Source organism: Colobus angolensis, unplaced genomic scaffold, assembly GCF_000951035.1.
Source record: "Colobus angolensis palliatus isolate OR3802 unplaced genomic scaffold, Cang.pa_1.0 Scaffold207, whole genome shotgun sequence".
Lineage (NCBI taxonomy): Eukaryota > Metazoa > Chordata > Mammalia > Primates > Cercopithecidae > Colobus > Colobus angolensis.
In genome coordinates this window covers 3,843,318-3,864,632 of record NW_012115233.1, presented here as the reverse complement: position 1 = coordinate 3,864,632, position 21,315 = coordinate 3,843,318, and the positions used below count along the sequence as shown (strand labels likewise).

The following is a 21,315-nucleotide window of genomic DNA, read 5'->3' as shown; positions in this document are numbered from 1 at the left end:
TCTCTGTGCCTCCACATCCATGAAGCGGGAGTAAGAGTATCTACCACACAGTTTCTGTGAAGCACTGTATGAAATGGATACTGTAGGAAGCACTGTATGAAATCCTATCAGGTTATGTGCCTAACGCAGCACCTGGTGCATAGAAAGTGCTCAGACCCACTTTGGGAGGCCGAGCCGGGTGGATTGCCTGAGCTCAGGAGTTCAACACCAGCCTGGCCAACATAGTGAAACCCCATCTCTACTAAAATACAAAAAAAAAAATTTTTTTAAATCAGCTGGGCATGGTGGCGGGTGCTGTAATCCCAGCTACTCAGGAGGCTGAGGCAGGAGAATTGCTTGAACCAGAGAGGCAGAGGTTGCGGTGAGCCAAGGTTGTACCACTGCACACCAGCCTGGGCAACAGAGTGAAACTCTGTCTCAAAAAAAAAAAGAAAGTGCTCTGACCATGGCAGCTTGTGCAAATAAGCATCTATCTTCCTTCTATGGTCATCTCACTTAGTCCACATAACTCCGCAAGTCATTTATTGCCATTGTCATTTTAGAGACAAGGAAACAGAGGCCCAGGAACAATACCTCATGATCCTAAGCCCACACAGCTTGTAAATTGCAGAGTCTCAGCTCCAAATAGCTAAACTGACATGGAATGTAATCATATGCCCTCTTTCCAAGAAAATGGGCAAACAGGGCTGCTAAAACACTGATAACGTCTAAAATATACATGACCAGTTAAAAAGCAGCTGCTGCACAGTCCTAGACATTCCAGAAACCCTTTTTAAAAAGAATGTATAATATGAAGTAACTATTGCTTTCCTCTCCATGCCCTGAAATCCCAAATATTCATAGGAAAAGAGCATGAAATACGTCATGTAAATTCAACATTGATCAATGCTTTCTTCACTTCAAATATTCTAAAACCTTCATCTTTATGACTAACAGGAGCAAATATGCTACCAGATGTGTGTGTGGTTCAATGGGAAGGGCTGGATGAGGATGTCTGAAAGAATGAAAAATAGAACAGACGCAAATGAGGTGGTGACCAGGAGGCTTGTGAAATGCATGGGTGTAAGACAAAAATGAACAGCTGTTGACTCTTGCAAATTTACCTGGATCAGGAGCCCAAAACAGCCCGGAAGCTGGGAAACTGCGAGCTCATTTGAATACAGGGGTGTCAGAATCTTTGAATACTACAACATGAAACCCAAATTGTGGGATATTTTATTAAAATACTTTGCCTGACCAGGATGTCCCAAAGAGGCTGGAGGTATCCTCCTTCCTTCCCCCTACAAAGTTTTTACATTTATCAAAATGCATGGGTACTTAGCTAATACAACCTGGCACGGGACTGACTGCAAAGAAAGAAATCTTCTGCCTAAAGGAGATGGAAATATCAATATTCTAGGGGTTGTAAAATGCATCTACTTGGTGTGGGGTATTGCACTAGACAACTATAATAGTGAAAATGGCAAAGAATAATGATGAAAATAAAAATAAATGGTGATGGCCGTCAACACTGGGCACTGACCCTACACCAGGCCCCACACAGTGGCTCGTCATGAACTTACCACCACCCCAGGAGGCACAGGTTATTCTCCATGTCATATAAATGGGGAAACAGAAGCCTGCTTCACGTGGGCCAAAATGCATACAACCTATACAACTAGGCTTCTAGTCGTTAACTTAGTGTTATCAGACATGAACCTCGGACTAAACCCAGAAATGCTGATTCTGGAAACATACTTTTAACTCCCTTCCTATCCCATCACCCGTCCATTCCAGAGCTGTACCATGGCGTGCTTAGCCAACCCTCTAAAGACATTTAGATTAATTCCAAGTTTTCTTTTTTATTAAAAATGCTGCCATTATTTCCTTAGGATAAGTGTGCGGGACGGCAACAATTTACTCAAGATATAGAATCTAGTTTGAAAGCTTCCTTTTCATTGCATACAGCCAAAATGTTTTCTAGAAAAGTCATACGATTTTGCACACAAAGTGCTGCAGTGATTATTCTATACGAGCATCTGTGTGACCAACAAACATCGCATGGATGCTCATGGCTGCTCAGGTCCTAACTGCCCAGATACAGAGAGAGCGAGCTCCTACTTTCTCCTGGCCGGAAATCCCTGACCTCTAAGGGCAGCCCAGCAAAGGGCCCCAATTGGGGAAAGCATGTAATAAAGTCAACCACCACTAGGTGGGGCTAAATCTATATACCCAAGTCTCCCTACCAGGTGGTGAATTCTAGGAGGCAAGGCTACTTGTCCCCAAGAATTTAATCAATTTAACTTTAATCGTTCCCTACTAAACTGAGTAATTTAGTGGAAGGAAAATCATGACAGGAAAAAAGTGCTTGAATTTCTCTACTTCACTCTATCACCAGCAGACACCTAACATGTGACTGTGCCCAATAAAATTAATGTATTACCTTCATTTTACCTCCTCCCTCAGACTTAGTCTCAGGTTGGGCAAATAAGCCTTGTTTTGATCACTGTCATTCAACCCCAGCACTGGGAAGGCATGATGCCTACAACATGCATCAACATTCTCATTCACCATTTATCAGTCTACTAGAGTAGCTACGACCCTTCCCTGAGCCCTCAGTGTGGCTGGCCTTGTGCAAAACACATCTTCCCTACTTGTAAGTGTCTCTTCCATCAATGAAATCCAAACACTGGCCGGGTATTAGATGCCATTTAAAAATTACTGCTAATTGCACAAGCTGTAATAGGAGTGTTATGGCTGTATTTTTTAAAAAAACAAAAAGTCAGCCGGGCACGGTGGCTCATGCCTATAATCCCAGCATTTTGGGAGGCCGAGGTGGGTGGATCATGAGGTCAGGAGATCGAGACCATCCTGGCTAACACGGTGAAACCCCGTCTCTACTAAAAATACAAAAAATTAGCCAGGCATAGTGGCCGGCGCCTGTAGTCCCAGCTACTCGGGAGGCTGAAGCAAGAGAATGGCGTGAACCCGGGAGGCAAAGTTTGCAGTGAGCCGAGATTGCACCACTGCACTCCAGCCTGGGCGACAGAGCAAGATTCTGTCTCAAAAAAAAAAGAAAAAAGAAAAAAGAAAAAAGGAAAAAAAAAGTCCTATCCGTGAGAGAAACATATGGAAGTATTTACAAACAAAATGACACAAAGTCTGAGGTTTGCTTTAGAATTCTCCAGCAAAGAAATGAAGAAAGGGGAAGGGTAGGGAAACACGTGTGTGGACTTGGAAATGGATGAAATAAAACTGGCAAAGTGGGCCAGGCACAGTGCCTCATGTGTGTAATCCCAGCAATTTGGGGACTGAGAGAGGTGAGTCACTTGAGTCCAGGAGTTGGAGACCAGCCTGAGCGACATGGCGAAACCATTTCTACTAAAGATACAAAAATTGGTCAGGGCTGGGTGTGGTGGCTCACACCTGTAGTCCCAGCACTTTGGGAGGCCAAGGCGGGTGGATCACCTGAGAGGCCAGGAGTTCAACACCAGGCTGGCCAACATTGTGAAACCCTGACTCTATTAAAAATACAAAAATACAGGTGTGTGGCAGACACCTGTATTCCCAGCTACTTGGGAGGCTGAGGCAGGAGAATCACTTGAACGTGGGAGGTGGAGGTTGCAGTGAGCCGAGATGCCATTGTACTCCAGCCTGGGTGACAGAGCAAGACTGTATCACAAAAAAAAAAAAAAAAAAAGAATTGTCAGGCACGGTGGCACATACCTGTAGTCCCAGCTATTCAGGAGGCTAAGGCAGGAGGATCGCTTAAGCCCAGGAGGTTGAGGCTGCAGTGAGCTGTTACTATGTCACTGCACTCCAGCCTGCACAACAGGGTGAGTGGGGCCTTGTCTCAAACAAAAAGAAAAACTGGCAAAATGCTCATAATTTTTAATCTGAGTGACGATACATGGTGCTTCATTAAACCATCTGCTTTTGTGTATGTTTGAAATGTTCTGCAAGACAAGAGGTTTTTTAAGTAAATGAACTTAATTTTGCTGCAACCCTAAAACTGCTCTAAAATATGGTCTATTTAAAAAAAACAAACGAATTAACAGAAAAAAGTAAATGGAACTCCAATGATACAGACAAAATTTTTAGATTTATATGTGAAGAGGCATGCATGCATGCATACATACACACACACACAGATCCATACAATTGTCTCTGATCCCCACAATTCTCAGAGGTAGATGCTCTCAATTCCACTTAAGGAGGAGGAAACTGGGGCACAGAAAGGGTAAACCATCTGTCCATGGCTGTGCAGCTGGTAAGAAGATTTCAAGTTGATCTCACTCTCACAGTTTCTTGTCCTCAGCGCTATAAGCACTTGGGGCTGAATACCTCTTTGGTTTTTTTTGTTTTGTTTTGTTTTTTGGCAGGGGGGTGGTTTTGCTTTCTGTTTTTTTGAGATGGAGTCTTGCTCCGTTGCCCAGGCTGCAGTACAGTGGTGCAATCTCGGCTGACTGCAACCTCTGCCTCCCAGGTTCAAGCAATTCTGCCTCGGCCTCCCAAGTAGCTGGGATTACAGGCACCTGCCACAATGCCCAGCTAATTTTTGTATTTTAAGTACAGATGGGGTTTTGCCATACTGGCCAGGTAGGTCTCGAACTCCTGGCCTCAAGTGATCTGCCCACCTCGGCCTCCCAAAGTGCTGGGATTATAGGCATGAACTACCCTACCTGGCCCTGAATACTTCTTTGTTGCGGGGAGAAGGGGAACTGCCCTGGGCAATGTGGGGTATTTAGCAGCATCCCTGGCCTTGACCTGCTAAATGCCGGCAGCAGCCTCCAGCTATGACACCCACCCATGTCTTTGGACACTGCCCAGTGTCCTCTGGGGGCATCGTCACAGCAGCGGAAGACCAATGCACAACACAAACCCCCCCGAGTCTATAGCTGGGCTCAAGGCCCACAGGCAAACCCTGTCCAGGGAGACTGTCCCAAGCATCATCTGTTTAAGCACAGCTGGGCTAGTTTATCTCCCAGGGGCCCTGGCAGGCTTGATGAATCTGGTCCCATCCTCCCATCAGTCAAGGAAGGCTTCCCAGGAAGTGACACCTGATATGATGCCAGAAAAGCTGACGCCAGCCAGGTGAGGGCAGCCCCTTCCTCAGGTCCTCACCCCTCCTGCCCTGCCCTGGAATCTTCTCACTCTTCCCATCCTCAATGTGTGTCTTGTAAAGAGGCCCGGCATGAGGCTCTTCTCATCCAGAGTCTCAGTGGCATCAGACAACAATCTGAAGTATGTGGCATCTGGGCATGAAGACAGGTGGCCAGGTGAGTACAGGTGGCAGAAGCGTGAGACCAGTTTACGGCAGCATCCCGCCAGCTCCCCCAGTCACCCACACACCTTGTGCTTTCTCACCTGCTGCTCGTGTATGAGAAACCTCTGGAAGTCATGCAGGTAAACAGCAGAGGCATCCGGCCTGTCAGTGTTCCTGTCCTCGGGGAAAAGGAGTGCGGTTAGACACAGGCACATACAACAGAGGAGTCGAGAGGAGATGCCAGCCAATGGGGCGGCCTGCCATCCAGAGCGCCCCACTGAGTCTGGCGCTGTGTTAGGTACCAGGCCGGCCAACAGGAGGACACAGGTGAAGGATACAATGTCCCTCACCTACAGGGATTGACGGGCCTGACATCGGAATCTCAAGGGGCAGGCCCTGGCGTCTGCATTCAGCCGCTCCAAAAGAGCTCTGGCGCCCTCCGGAGTCTGAGGAGCACTTCACCGAGTGTGGCCATGGGGAAGACAAGTGAACCAGGCATTTGGGATACAGCGTAGCAAGAGATGAGGGTGGGAGGGGAGGGGCAGAGTGGGAACCGCTGAGAGGGCCCCAAACCCAGACCTGGAGGGCCAGAGGGGCTTTCCTGAGGAAAAGGCACCTACTTGAGTTCCAGAGAATGAGGTGGGGTGAGCCAGGAGGAGGTGGGGTGAGCCAGGAGGACGTGGGGTGAGCCAGGAGGAGGTGCAGAGAGTGCCAGGCAAGGAAATCATAGATGCAGCGGCCTCGAGGAAAAGAAGAGGGAGGGGAGAAGAGGAAGACGGCTAGGAGAGAGGGAACGCAGGCTGGAGGGAGGGATTGCAGAGTGAAAGGTGTGGGGAATGCAGGGACGCGAACATGCCTACCCAATGCCCAGACAGGGCTGGACACGCCACCCACCCTTATAGGGAGAGCTGGTGTTGGAGAAAGGAAAGGAGCCAGACCCAAGGGCCTCCTCAGAAGCCATGATCCAGAGTTCCCTGGGTCACTGAGGGCTCTGGAGTGGGGACCAGATGAGGCCCCCCCAGACTCCAGGCCATCCGGGCACAATTAACTGGAGTGTGGAAAACACATCCCTGGACCAAGCAGAGGTCGGGTATCAGGGAGGGAACACTACACTCCGAATCGAGGCAGGACTCCCGCCTTGGCCAGCAGGCCACCAGAAAAACAGGGCCTCACTGGGCCAGCATGAGCCACATCCGAGTTGGATGAGGAGTACATTCTGCTACTTGAGGCCTGCCAGGGAAATGGGTACATTTCCCTGAGCACTTTCAGGAACCTGGAGAAAAGAGGTCTATTTCAAATAGTTTAAGACATCAAACGTTCCCTATGCTTTCTCCCTTTACTAAACACTCAGGGTCCAGGAGTCTGTTGTCTTTAATTATGAGTACATTTCTAACCTTTCCTCGGCAGCCTCATGGTGTAACACTAAGCTTTTCATTAAAATACTATGTGGAAATTATGGCTGGACACACTGGCACAATCCTGTAATCCCAGCACTTTGGGAGGCCGAGGCAGGTGGATCACCTGAGGTCAGGAGTTCAAGACTAGCCTGACCAACATGGTGAAACCCCGTCTCTACTAAAAATACAAAAAAAAAAAAAAAAATAGCTGGACATGGTGGATGCCTGTAATCCCAGCTACTCGGAGGATGAGGCAGGAGAATCACTTGAACCTGGGAGGTGGAGGTTGCAGTGAGCCGAGACTGCACCAATGCACTCCAGCCTAGGCGACAGAGGGAGGCTCCGTCTCAAATATATATATATATAAATTAGATTCATTTTATTTATAACTTTGGAGTCTTGGAGTTTCTGATTTCAGAAGTGACAGAAGGAAAAGTTGCTCATCAATGAGGACTGGATCAATGTACCCCAGACCATTAACTCCAGGGCCAACACTTCTCCCAGTCAGATAGGCTGGGGAAACACAAAACATCTCAGAAATTCCCCACTTGGGGAATCATGGGGCACGGTAAATGTCCTGATAAGTCCTGCAACACTGACTTTTTAGTAATAATATTACTATTTATGAGCCCCTCATGGGTGCCAAGCACCATGTGAAGCAGTTTATACACTTGAACTCATTTTAATTCCGTTAAACCTGTTTAACAAGGTATTTTTCACTTATTTGATCATTAACATTAGTTTTTGTAATTAAAAAAAAACTATTAACCTATCACATCTCATGAGGCACATTCGGGGAAAGAAGGCCCTGAGGCACACAGGCTTTTCTACAGAACCTTCTAGACCATCCTCCCAGCGCTCCACACCCCCCTGTTGCTACTGCTCATCTCTATCCACACCACAAGCGTGGGATGGCCAGTTCCCCAGCAGGGGGCCCCCGTCCCTCTGGTGGTCAGCGCCCGCACACACAGGCATCCCCTCCTGGAGGCCAGCTGGGCACCAGGCCATGAGGTCCAGCACAGCCGCCCCGAACAACACGCCAGAGCTGCCTCACCCCAGGATGAATACGGACGAATCCTTTTTGAATTCATCGAGAATCTGAAATGGAAAGCACATACAAGGAACCTTAGACAAGCCACTTAACGCAAAAACGGAAAGATTTTTGTCGTTGTTAAAAAAGCATCATTTTGTCAGATGCAACAAGATCATTCAAAATATCATTTTAATTGGTGTTAGTTGTAAATATTCAACTATAACAGAAACTTAAGAAGCAAAAGGTAGAAGCCCTCCTCATCCCTCCACAGTTTTATTCCCAAGAAGCAATCACCCTTAAGAATTCTATAGGTTTCCTTCTAGAATCTGTTTTAGGGATATTCATTTAATTGTATCATATCATATTATATCATTTACATACATCTCACAATTTTCTGCTGTGTTTCAAGCTTTACGTATTATTCTTCAACCTCAAATAACCCTGTTTCCTTTCTTTGAAAAACAATTGTATTCCATAATACGCATGTTACTCAATTTTCGTTACATCTAGTATTATTTAAGTGTCCCCGTGTGCACATTTCTCTATCTTTGGCCACGTGTGCCAGTTTTTCCACAGAGTAGAGTCCTAGGAGGAAAAGCACCTAGACACAGCACATTGTAGGCACACTGGCTTTGATCAATTCTGCCAAGGTGCTCTCCAAACAGTTGCGATGGGCGCCTCCACTGGGGTACACATCCCTTTCTCCACACCCTCACTGCCAGGTTTCTTTAGAGATGGGCTCTCACTGTTACCCAGGCTGGAGTGCAGTGGCACAATCGTAGTTCACTGCAGCCTCACTCTCCCGGGCTCACATCATCTTCCTGTATCCGCTTCCTGAGTAGCTAGGACTACAGGCACGTGACACCATGCCCGGCCAATTTTTTTTCTTTTTCTAGAGATGGCGGTCTTACTATGTTGCCCAGGCTGGCCTTGAACTCCTGGCCTCAAGAGATCCTCCCTCCTGAGCCTCCTGAGTAGCTAGGACTACAGGCAACATTTCCAATCTTTAATATTTCAAAGATGCACTTCTAATCTTCGAAGGCAAGAGGACGAAAGAAATATTGAACTGCTTCAGCTCTTCTCTTCACAGCCCACTGCCATGCCAACTGTTGCATGATGAAAAGGCTCCTCCACCAAGGGGGGCGCCACGGAGCACCCCTCCCTCCAGCTTCTACCTGCACCAGCCCATTTTCTGGGCATTGTACACAGGCACCCTGCACAGCCACATCTTGTCCATTGCTGCCCACGTAGCCTTGCTTCAACAGTCTTCAATGACACTGAGACTGGATAAGCACTTGAATAACCCCCGCAGAAATGGAAATGTATCTACTAGCACATGATCAATGCTAATGACATAAAACACCTCCTGCCGCGGATGACCCAGGGTCCTCTTGCTGAACTCCTTGCATCCCAGGACATCATGGGGAACACCAGTGTTCTAGAAAGGGAATTGCAGGCCGCAGGCCTCTGGGAAGCATCAGAGAGTCCACAGCAGTTTGTGCGGGTGTGTGTTTCTTCAGGAAACATAATAAGCATCTCAAAGGAGTAGGTCCCGCCAAAATGTTAAGAGCCACAAACTTAGCCTTTTTATGCAAACTGAGAAGTACTTCCTTTTGTTTATGTGTAATTCACAGCATAGGTATTTCTTTTTAAAAAGAGGTGGTGGTACAGATTTTAGACAGGGCATGCTGCTATTTGAACTCATTTACTGCTTAGGTCACCAAGTCAGCCTGGTGCTGAAGGCACCGGGGGTTAGAACTCTTCCAAGCCCAAAGCCCCACACCCAGCTTATTGACACCTGGAGGGAGCCCAGCGTGTGGCCCCCTCACTGACCACCACATGCAGTTCTTCAGCCCTGTCATTCCTTTACATTCCTTTCAACGAAGCACAGAAACAGTCCACACTGCATTCCCCAACTCGGGGAGCTCAGACAATAGCAGAGGCACCACCACAGCACAGATGCTTCCCAGAATCAGGAAAGACCTCGCTTCTCTTCCACCAGACCCTGCAACTCCCTGCCTGGACACTCTGCTTGTTAAAGCAACGTGTTTGCAGGAATCAGCGGCCCTGGGATGTAGAGGACAGGGAACGAAAAAGAACAACTGAAAGCCAAGAGCCACAAACGCTGCAAGAGAACAAACAGCGAGGCAACAGAAGGAAGACGGCGTGGCATCCCAAAGGCAAGTTACAACATCAAGGAGAGACTGACCAGCTTTGACACGTGCTGCTGAGTGGACAAGATAAAGACCACGGGGTACACTTCTGGATTCACAACACAGGGAGGCGACGGCTGACGGGCCAAGATGAAGTGACCTAGGAGGCAGGGACGGAAACAAGATGGGAATAGACTCCAGAGACAGCCAGAAGAAGGGAAGTGTAGACAGCTCTTGGAGTAGGTTACTTTAAAGGGGGCAGAGAAATGGGGCTGTAGTTGGGGGTATGGGGCAGAGGTGGTCAAGGAAGATGTTCTAAAGACAGAAGTTATAGTTAATGTTATACGTAGGATGGCGTCCCCGGGCATACGTGTCCAAGTCCTAACACCCAGTACCCATGAGCATGACCTTCTTTGGAATTAGGGTCTTTGCAAGGTGCAATCAAGTTAAGATGAGGCCATGCTGGGGTAAGGTGGCTACATGACTGCTACCCTGCTACCTCCTGTGACTGGCTTCTTACAAGAAAGAGATTTGGAGACAGAGAAACACACAGAGAAAAGGAGGCCATGTAATGATGGAGGCAGAGACTGGCACAATGCCATCCACAAGCCAAGGAGCGATGGCGTCTACATGCCAAGGAACACTTGCAGGATTGCTGGCAGGCCACCAGCAGCCGGGAGGCATCCACACCCCGAAGAACGCTTGAAGCACTGCTGGCAGCCACCAGAAGCCACGAAAGAGGCCTGGAAGCCATCCTTCCCTGGAGCCTTCCGAGGTGGTGTGGCCCTGCCAACACCTTGATTCTGGACTTTTAACCTCCAGTACAGTGAGGGAATAAACTTCTGCTGTTTTTAAGCCACAAGTTGCAGTACTTGCTACAGTGGCCCCAGGAAATTAACATGGGCTCCATGCACTGGGGCAAGATGGTCACAGTCTCAGTCGCTCCTCCCGCCAATCCCATCAGGTAGTAAAATAAGCCCCATTTCAGAAACAAGAAATAAGCCCAGGGAGGCAAGGACTTTTCTCCTCACAAGTCCAGGAGCCAGAATTTCAACCCAGGCCCACCTTGGTAAATCTCCAGCATCCCACACTGCACGTGCAAATGTACATACAATAAATGAGATTCCAGCAATCAGAGAATATTCTAGATGCTATGGGTGCACAGTGGAGATAGCAGTGAATTTGTGTTCGGCATTACCATGGAGGGTTATGTGGTCAGATTCTACATAACCAAGGGACGGGGTTGCACTGGGCCTTGTGTCACTCTGGACAACATCCCGGAACCTTCCCACCCCAGCAAAGGGCCAGTGAGGTCAGGAGAAACATCTATATCATTAACCATTGTGCCCTCTTGGGTCACACATACATTTACTGGATGAGTGACTAAAATAAGAGATAAACGAACTTTCTCTGATAGCTAAAAGGCTACAGGGAAACATCATCTTTGAGTCGGGCCCCAGGAGAAGTTACCAGCTGGACAAGAGAAGGGGCCTTGCTAGGGGGAAGGGGTCATGGAAGCAGGGACCGGGGCACTAAGAGAGGGAGGGAGATGAATGGACTTTTCCCACATGGCTGTAGGCACACACCCTTTCAAAACTGAAGCTGCTCTTACACACTCAGTGGTACTTAGGCTGTAGGAACCATTTGGTTCTGGAAGGCCAACAGGAAAATCTCACTAATAGAAAAGCTAGCTCAGGCACAGTGGCTCACGTCTATAATCCCAGCACTTTGGGAGACCAAGGCGGGTAGATCACTGGAGCCCAGGAGTTCAGGACTAGCCTGGGTAACATGGTGAAACTGTCTCTACAAAAAATATGAAAATTAGCCTGCATGGTGGCACCTGCCTTTTGTCCCAGGTACTCCGGAGGCTGAGGTGGGAGGGTCATCTGAGCCAGGGAGTTCGAGGCTACAGTGAGCCATGAATGTGCCATTGCACTCCAGCCTAGGTGACAAAGTGAGACCCTGTCTCAAAAACGAAAGAAAAGAAAAAAGAGAAAGAAAAGAAAGAAACAGAAAGAGAAAGAAAGAGAAAGAGAGAAAGAGAGAGAAAGAGAAAGACAGAAAGAGAGAGAGAGAGAGAAAGAAAAAGAGAGACAGAGAAGGAGAGAGAGAGAAGGAGAGAGAGAGGAGAGAGAGAAGGAGAGAGAGAAGGAGAGACAGAGAAGGAGAGAGAGAGAAGGAGAGAGAGAGAGAAGGAGAGAGAGAAGGAGAGACAGAGAAGGAGAGAGAGAGAAGGAGAGAGAGAGGAGAGAGAGAGAGGAGAGAGAGAAGGAGAGAGAGAAGGAGAGACAGAGAAGGAGAGAGAGAGAAGGAGAGAGAGAGAAAGGGAGGGAGAGGAGAGAGAGAGAAGAGAGAGAGAGGAGAGAGAGAGAGGAGAGAGAGAGAAGAGAGAGAGAAGGAGAGAGAGAGAAGGAGAGAGAGAGAAAGGGAGGGAGGAAGGGAGGGAGGGAAGGAGGGAAAGAGGGAAAGAGGGAAAGAGGGAGAAGACATAACCAGCGATTTTATCTGCTAACTTCTCCACTGTGGAGTCTCCTCTCGCCAGCAGCTGACAATGAGAATAAACTGCAAGGTCTCCGAGCTCCTCCACAAACATCGTCACAGAATGCTCATCACTCACTCCCCCCATGCCAACATCGTGCAAAATCCAGCAGAACAATCCTTCAGTGTCTTACTGGATCACAGGGACAGCCACTGATAAGTCGGCAGGCTTCTCAATTTCCTTTTTTATTATTGGCAAGTGCCTTCTATTTTTACTTAAGAATGCTGTAACCACAGGGGACTTTACAGGTTTGATCAGGATGTAGCAGGGTAGCAGTCACGTAGCCAGGTATTAAATTACAACATTGGCAGAGGACGTGATACGCCGTGTGAGGTCTGCTACAAAATGTGAGAAAAGGGACTTGGGTGAGGGCATCATCAAGGTGATAATGGCTGAAGTCACCTGATGATACATCTGCTGACTTAGCATCCGTTACGCTATTCTCTCTACGTGTATATGCTTTACATTTTCTTTAATACAAAGGATTCAAAAATTAAGAAGTATTCTGTGGCTGTGCATCGAAGTTGGGCAGAAAATCAAATCCTAGCCCTGCAGCTGACTAGTTAGTGGCCTGACCTTCAGCAAAGTAACCTCTCTGGACCTCACTTTCTTAATCCCTAAAATGGCAACAACAACAGTAGCTCTTCCACAGGGCTCTGGGGGGAATTAAATGTATACAAAACACAGAACAGGCCGGGCATGATGGCTCACACCTGTAATCCTAGCACTTTGGGAAGCCGAGGTAGACGGATCACTTGAGGTCAGGAGCTCGAGACCAGCATGGCCAACATGGTGAAACTCCATTTCTACTAAAAATACAAAAATTAGCCAGGTGTGGTGGTGCATGCCTATAATCCTAGCTACTCGGGAGGCTGAGGCAGGGAGAATCGCTTGAACCCGGGAGGCAGAGGTTGCAGTGAATGAAGATCGTGCCACTGCACTCCAGCCTAGGCGATAGAGCAAGACTCTGTCTCAAAAAAAAAAAAAGAAAAAGAAAAAGAAAAAACAGAAACACCACATAGGACCGTGCCTAGCATATAGCCCACCTGAGAAGATGTTGGCTACCATCTTTGTTAACGATATTGTTATCACAGCCTAGTTAGAGGTATATCCCCTCACCAGGGAGACACAAACATGAGATTACATTTCTTATCCTCCTGCTGCTGCCAAACTTTTGGAAACTTTGAGGCTCGAGAGCTGCAACGTAGGCAGGTGGTCAGACACAAATAGGAGCTGGCAAGCTCACAATGGAAGCCATTTGGCTACTGAGAAGCATGAACCAACTCCCTGGATTTAGGTCTGGGGATAATGAGTCACCATAAATAGCTGTCTCCTACAGGAGCCTGAGAAATCCAGCGAGGCCCTCCTCCCGCCTAAATCACAAAACAGGTACTTTTCTCTGCCCTGTGCTTCCAGCCAGGAGCAGGAAGTAAACAACAGGTTAGGGGAGGGGCATTTACCTACACAACAGCAGTGAGGCTCTTAGAGCTGGCCAGAAACCGTCTATATAAGCTTGGGACTTTGTTATTCAAATCTGCCTTTACATTAAATTTTAAAAATGCAGTGACCAAACTGGAGAGTTATACCCTCAAACAGTGGAGATGAGGGTTGCCAAAGCAAAACTCCTTTAGGGTCAGGTAAGCACCATAAATGAACCGATAGAGCTGTACAGGCCTCGGTCAATACAGAGAACGTGGACCATTCCATGGGGTGACGTGACCCTCTTTATAGCCAGAGCTCGACTTTTTCCCCCAAGGGAAGCCAAAATCTAAATTTTAATATATAATATAATCTCTCAAGTTTTAAATGTAGGCAATTAATTTTTAACATATTTAAACCATTAAATCAAGTACAACCAGGTGCAGGCTCAATGTGGCATTCTGGCCACCAGGCGTCAACCTTTGGTATCTGCAGAATCTTCCCCATACAAAGTTCCACATGGGGCAATCTAGGGTACCCCAGAGGGTTCCGAGATTCTGTAAAACACTGACTCAAATTTCTTTTTCTCCCTCATAAACACAAACACCCAGACTAGCCTTAACAAGAGCCATAATTAAAAGTACAGGTTGAAATACCTCTCAGGTGGAATTTTACCACAGTGGAAACCATAAATGAATGCGTTAATCTGTTGGCAGGTGAAATAGTTTTTGTGCAAATCTTTTTTTAATTTTTAATATTATTTAATAATACAGACGGGGTCTCACTATGTTGCCCAAGCTACTCTCAAACTCCTGAGCTCAAAGGATCCTCCTGCCTTGGCCTCCCAAAGTGGTGGGATTACAGGCGTGAGCTACTGCTCCCAGCCATGTACAAATCCTAATTTCAAACTTTGCCTGACATCTGTCTGATAACACAGCATCTTGAAATGTCAAGGTAAAGTATTATTTAAAAAAAAAAAAAAACCTGTTATTTGCAACTACTTATCTTGAATAAATCGAGTTTTTCTCAATCCTGGTCAATTGCATAAGATGACAATCGTCACCATTCCGAATTTCATACACACACTCTCACCATTGTTCTACGACATGTTCTATGTTCAATGACACATGTCGTTGTTCTCAAGGACTATTTTTAAAGTTACAGGTTTTAATCTTAAAAAGTATTCTGATAAGCTTTTATGAATCATGGTTTTTGTTGTTGTTACAGTTTCTTGTTTAAAGGAGAGGGGATTATAGACTTTTTTTTTTTTTTTTTTTGAGGCGGAGTCTCGCTCTGTCACCCAGGCTGGAGTGCAGTGGCCGGATCTCAGCTCACTGCAAGCTCTGCCTCCCGGGTTCACGCCATTCTCCTGCCTCAGCCTCCCGAGCAGCTGGGACTACAGGCGCCCGCCACCTCGCCCAGCTAGTTTTTTGTATTTTTTAGTAGAGACGGGGTTTCACCGTGTTAGCCAGGATGGTCTCGATCTCCTGACCTCGTGATCCGCCCGTCTTGGCCTCCCAAAGTGCTGAGATCACAGGCTTGAGCCACCGTGCCCGGCCATAGACTTTTAAAAGTTCTATAACTATTGATCTCATTTAGTACCTTCATTTTATAGAAAAGGCTAAGTGAGAGGACAGAGATGGCTTCCCCCAACATCACTTGGTCAGTCAGAGGTCAAGTTGGTCTAGAATCCAGTTCTCCCAACTCCCCAGCCTGCCATCTATATGTGAAAAAATGAACACATTGCAATTCAATGATCCACTCTATGAAATACATTTTTCCCCAGTCTGGGCAGATAGGAAATGGCCCTCCCATTTCTCTACCTCAGATACATCCGAAGTCCCATGGTCAGTGGTCACCCATCAAGTGGCCTCACTGTGTGGCCAGCCCACAACCCTGCATGCAGAAAGCAATTAATGACTGTCTTCTAGAAACATTCACATTCATCACTTAAAAATGCTTCTATTCACAGCTCCCAATTTCCCATTGCACAGAGCAGAAGACTGAAGCTAGGAGCAGTTAGTGGCTCACCCAAGATCATGCAGCTAACTGGAGAAACCACAGCCACCTGACTCCAAGTTCCTGGTACTCCTCATGCCCTCACAGCTTTCCCTGGGAATTCTTTTGCAGTCTGCAAAGCCCTTTCCTGACAGCAACAGCAGCAGCAGCAGCCCCTACTTGTTGAATGTGTGCCACCTACCAGGTACTGCGCTAGGTCCATCACGTAGAAGAGTCTCAGTTTTAAAACTTTATGCTCTATGGAACTTTTTGTTGCAAAGGTAACATGTTACTTGGAACATATCAGAGAAAATGAGCTGTGCAAAGAAAAGGTAACTATCCTTCCTGCCCATCTTCCCAGTCCCTCCCAGCACACACACAGAATCAACATTAAATGTGAGGTGCTTTCTTCCATACCTTCCCCCACTCATGAAAAGGAGCAAAAGGAGGATTATTGCATTCTCTGTTTTTGTTTTGAGATGGAATCTCGCTCTGTTGCCCAGACTGGAGTGCAGTGGCACAATCTCAGCTCACTGCAACCTCTGCCTCCCAGGTTCAAGTGATTCTCCTGCCTTAGCCTCCCGAGTAGCTGGGATTACAGGTGCGCACCACCATGCCTGGCTAATTTTTTTATTTTTAGTTGCGATGGGGTTTTGCCATGTTGACCAGGCATGAACCACTGCGCCTGGCCTGTATTCTAAGATTTTTAACAAAACAGCAGACCTAACTCCTCATGTAAATCCGCTGCTGGCTTTCCTCACAAAATGTCACAAATATCATCGCGGATTAACGGAAAGAGAACTGACGCATCCTTCTTAATCAGCTGCATAATGTCACACAGTACGAACAGACCGCAATTTACCCATCAATTCCTCCACTGAGAGACATTCAGATGGTGCCCCGGTACTTTGCCAGCATAAGTAACACTGCAACAAACAATCCGATAATGTATTATCAGGCCCTGATGTTTTCCCTTTCATAAAATAGAGTCTTCAAGATGCCACTGTCAGGTCAAAACGTACACACGTCTTAATTTTTAAACAGTCTATTATTTTAACCAAAAAATATGTCCTCATAAAAAAATATGAATAAAAGTATAAAAACGGCTGGGCACAGTGGCTCATACCTGTAATCTCAGCATTTTAGGAGGTGGAGGTGGGCGGATCACGTAAGGGTAGAAGTTCGAGACCAGCCCAGCCAATATAGCAAAACCCCATCTCTACTAAAAATACAAAATTAGCTGGGCGTAGTGGCACAAGTCTGTAATCCCAGCTACTTGGGAGGCTAAGGCACAAGAATCCCTTGAACCCGTGAGGCGAGGATTGCAGTGAACCAAGATCACACCACTGCACTCCAGGCTGGGCAACAGAGTGAAACTCTATCTCAAACAAATAAACGTGTAAAAAGAAACACATATATAATTGCTCAATCTGGAGATGGTTATTAACAATAACAGCCATTTGCTACATTTCCTTTCAGAATGAAATAATGCAGTAGAGTGAGTTGCACTTTTTTAACAGACTCAGATCAAATTCCAGTCAAACTTAAGGCCATTCACATTTCCGCCAGGAAGGTATATGAACACCATTTCTCTACATTTTCCCCACAGCTCTGTCATGGTTAAAGAATTTTGCCAATGTAACGGATGAAAATGGTATGCTTTCGTCATTCTCATTTATATTTCCTTGACTAAAATGGAGATTCAACACTTCTTGTGGGTTTCTTAGGAACATGCCAGACTTGGAAATATGTGGAAAACAGAAACATAATTTGATCACTTGCTCAAGAATCATCTTACCGATTTTTGCTGCTCAAACATAAGTTTTTTATAGAAGAGATGGAACTGTTCAAAGCTGAGCTCATCTTTGTGTGCTCCTATTTCCTGTAAATATGAAAAAAGTGACCACATGATTTTTGATGTCCACCGTAAGAATGGCTCCATGCTATTTATAGAACAATTTTTATTTCAGAAATTGCATGCAATTTTATTGGCATGCTGAAGAGAGAGCTATGACCACATTGTTTCAGCATCATGGCTTTTGAAAGGAAAAAGTCACACTATTTAACATGGCTTTTCTAAAACATTGGCTAAAATCAAACTCACATTCCTCTGAATCAAAACTCTCCAACCATTCCCTAATCCCTCTGGTCTGGGAAAACATACTCACAGGGACACCTACCAAGTAAGACCCTCCTTTGAGCCTCAAAAGGGAAGAGTCTCAGCCAGGTTTGCAAGAGACATGATGCGTAACTCCTCCGTTTTGGGGCAGAAAACACTGTCTTTGGACTTCCAACATCAGACATATTTGTAGAGTACGTACATATAGGGCATTTTGTAAAGCACTGGGGGTCAGACAAAGCTCAGCTCCAGTTAATTGCTTTATGGCTTTGGGCAATTTTCTTGACCTTTTCAAACCCTCAGTTTTCTTTATCTGTAAAATGGGAGACCCACCACTGTGCTCCTAGGGCTTCCCTGAAAGTGAACAAGACACCTGCAAAACACCTGGTTCAGTAAATACTTGATAAAGAATTAAATGCTGATTGTGTAGCAATCAATGGTAAATGCTTCTCCCATCTCTCTCCTCTTCTGACCTACTCTTTTCTCTTTTTCTATTCTTGGATCAATGTGGATTATTGGGGGCAAGTCAAAGGATGCTTGACAAGCAATAAAATAGGATAATTCTTCCAGGAGTTCATTAGTACAAAAATGAAATGAGCTTTTTCCACTGAGGAACCCTGTAATGGAGCTGATATTGACAATGGGCATTGGGGTCCTCCAACTGGGGCTACTGGGATGAAGGGTTGCGCATTTCCTAAGAAGAATGAGTACTACCCTGTTGGCAAAAATCAGTGCCCAACATCTCCACACTTGCCTCACCTCCTCTACTATATCCCATCACTCCTGGACTTTACTGCCCAGCCCCACTAACAACTTGATTACACAACAAAATTAATTAAATGATATACGGAAGGATGGATGGTTGGAGAAACAGAAGAATAAAGAGCCAACTCTGACAGCTACACTACCAGGACTTCCATACAAACTGCCACGGTCCTGGTACCCTACACAAGGAATTTTTCATAATACTTTCCAAAAGATATACATGCATTCATTTCACTAGGGAAAAACTGGGCTGCAGTATGGTCAGGGAAACAGGGAAAGCTGGACTAATGAAAAACAGGTCTGAGGGTAGATGTTCCAAGCCCAACAGCTCAGTAAACATGGTCTTTATCGATTACATCCTCTGCGAGGATGGAGACTATGGTCCTCAGACATGTCTATGATCCCTCTGTCTGAACTAAGATGTACTCTGGAGGCAAAGGACTTTCTTGAGCACTATTCCACGGAACTCAAAGGCAAGTCACAGCTTCGTGAGAGAGGTTAAGTCACTCTGCATTCATAAAATTCCCAGGCTGAGCCATGAAACTTACCACAAACTTATCTTTAAGGAACTTGGCACTGCTCACTTTGAAGTTGATCAGGGGCAAGATGGTCTTCAACTCTCGGAGACTGATGCTGCAAAAAAGGGAGACCCAGCTCTGTCACCTTGAGGGTTTTCAACAGCACAGGATTTATCTGCTCCCATCAGTTTCCACCTCGGGCAGCCCTCTGTAAGAGAGCCTGGTCAACAGTTGTTTATGGAGCACTAACTAGGAACAAGACACTGGGTCAAGGTAGAGGTGACACTTCAGTGAGCAAAGCTCAAGGGCACCCTTCAGGAATGTCCACAGATATGGGTCACACAGGAGACTCACAGTGTAGGGTGATGCCCCAGTGAGGAGGCACCTACACTGGAGATCCCCAGTACAGGGTGATGTCCCAGTGAGGAGGACTGGTCCCCACCCTTCGGGAATGGCCATGGAGGAAGGTCCTGCAGGAGATTCAGTGTGGGCAGAAAATGGTCTCAGATGACCAGATCATCTCAATACAAAATGCCACAGAAATCCCAAAGGCCCAATGTAGGTGTTGACATGATGTGATTTCTGCCCAGGACTCTGAATGTCAAAGTGAAGAAATTCAGTGACGCTTGGGTACACAGCAGGAGTAACTATGACATGCTTCATGTAGCCAAACACTTTGTCACCTAATTTGTGACACACATGAAGGGATGAACAAGACTCCCACTGACTCCACCTGCCACCCGGAGGAACCACAACCACAGAACGGGCTTGGCACAATCAGCCGGGAAAGAGCCAGCGGAGCTTGACTCTAGTCTGGCACTGTGAAGAGACAAGAGGGATGTAGAGTAAGTGGAGACCCCCTGCACCCCCAAAATTAAAGTTAAAAAATAAAGGTTTCTTTTAATGCCACTGGGGTTCAGAGCAAGGTAAGGTCACTAAGGGCCAGAGAGGGGAACTGGGAAGGAACAAGGCCTACATGAGCACCTACTGTATGCCAGGCTCCTCTGGGGTCATCCAGGTGTTAAGGTTGCCTAATTGCTCACCAGATTCTACCTTCTGCAAAGTACACGATTGACCCCCAGGGCTCAGAACAGCCAAGGGCGGGATGTCACGAGGGTACACAACTCAGGGCTTGGAGCTGGATGGCAGGCGGCAGAGCCTGGATCTGAATCAAATTCCAGTGCTCGGTCACAGGAATCTGCATGAGTGTTTCTTTGAAGCCACAGAGTGAGGTTCAGCTTAAGAGGGAAGAAAGGGCCAGGCGCAGTGGCTCACGCCTATAATCCCAGCACTTTGGGAGGCCAAGGCAGGCGGATCACGAGGTCAGGGGATCGAGACTATCCCGGCTAACACGGTGAAACCCTGTCTCTACTAAAAAAAAAAAAAAAAAATTAGCCAGGCGTGGTGGCGGGCGCCTGTAGTCCCAGCTACTCAGGAGGCTGAGGCAGGAGAATGGTGTGAATCTGGGAGGTGGAGCTTGCAGTGGGCCGAGATCACGCCGCTGCACTCCAGCCTGGATGACAGAGCGAGACTCCGTCTCAAAAAAAGCAAAAATGGAGGGAAGCAACGGAGAACACGTCCCAGGCAAAAGCAGCAGCAGCAGTAGTAAGAATGGTAACAAAAGCTGAAACTTCAATAGTGCTAATCAGGTGTCAGGTGTTGTTCTAGGTGGTGCCCTATAGGCATATTCACCTGTTAGATGCTCGAACAATTTACAAGGCAGGTAGCATGATCATCTCCATCTTCCAGGTGAGGAAACTGAGGCACTGATCAGTTTGGTGCACACCTGACTGCCTCCCAGCAACTGGCTCACACAACAACGGGAGGTTAAATTAGTGGGGTGAGTGGGTCAAGAATATGAGATCCAGACCCTTCTGGCTGGAGCCAAGTGTCCAGCAGAGCTAAGACAAGGTGGTCAAGAGAGGAAGCTTGCCCCAGCTTGTAGGAGAAAACAGCCCTGTTTCCCTGCACCATCCTCTCAGCTTCTGCTGTGGCATGCGGAAGGAAGTAGCACGTCACTGCCCAGCCGCTGCCCTGGAGAAGGTCCAGTGTGATTCTGGCCATCCTGTGTCCCCACCTCCAGCCTTTTCCTCTGGTTCTAATGGCCTAACAGCAGAGACTTCAGCTGA

The 21,315-nt window shown here is 46.9% G+C and overlaps 1 protein-coding gene across 1 annotated transcript in view; it reads right to left on the bottom strand.

Moving 5' to 3' along the window:
• The window catches only part of PLCG2 (phospholipase C, gamma 2 (phosphatidylinositol-specific)), a 187,230-nt gene that overhangs the window by 77,016 nt on the left and 88,899 nt on the right, over window positions 1-21,315 (bottom strand). The window contains exons 5-8 of the mRNA XM_011942208.1: window positions 19,217-19,301; window positions 17,583-17,666; window positions 7,697-7,740; window positions 5,347-5,419 (exon numbers count right to left, since the gene is read on the bottom strand). Of these exons, the coding sequence (XP_011797598.1) occupies window positions 5,347-5,419; window positions 7,697-7,740; window positions 17,583-17,666; window positions 19,217-19,301 (286 nt within the window). The remainder of the gene's footprint in view (window positions 1-5,346; window positions 5,420-7,696; window positions 7,741-17,582; window positions 17,667-19,216; window positions 19,302-21,315) is intronic.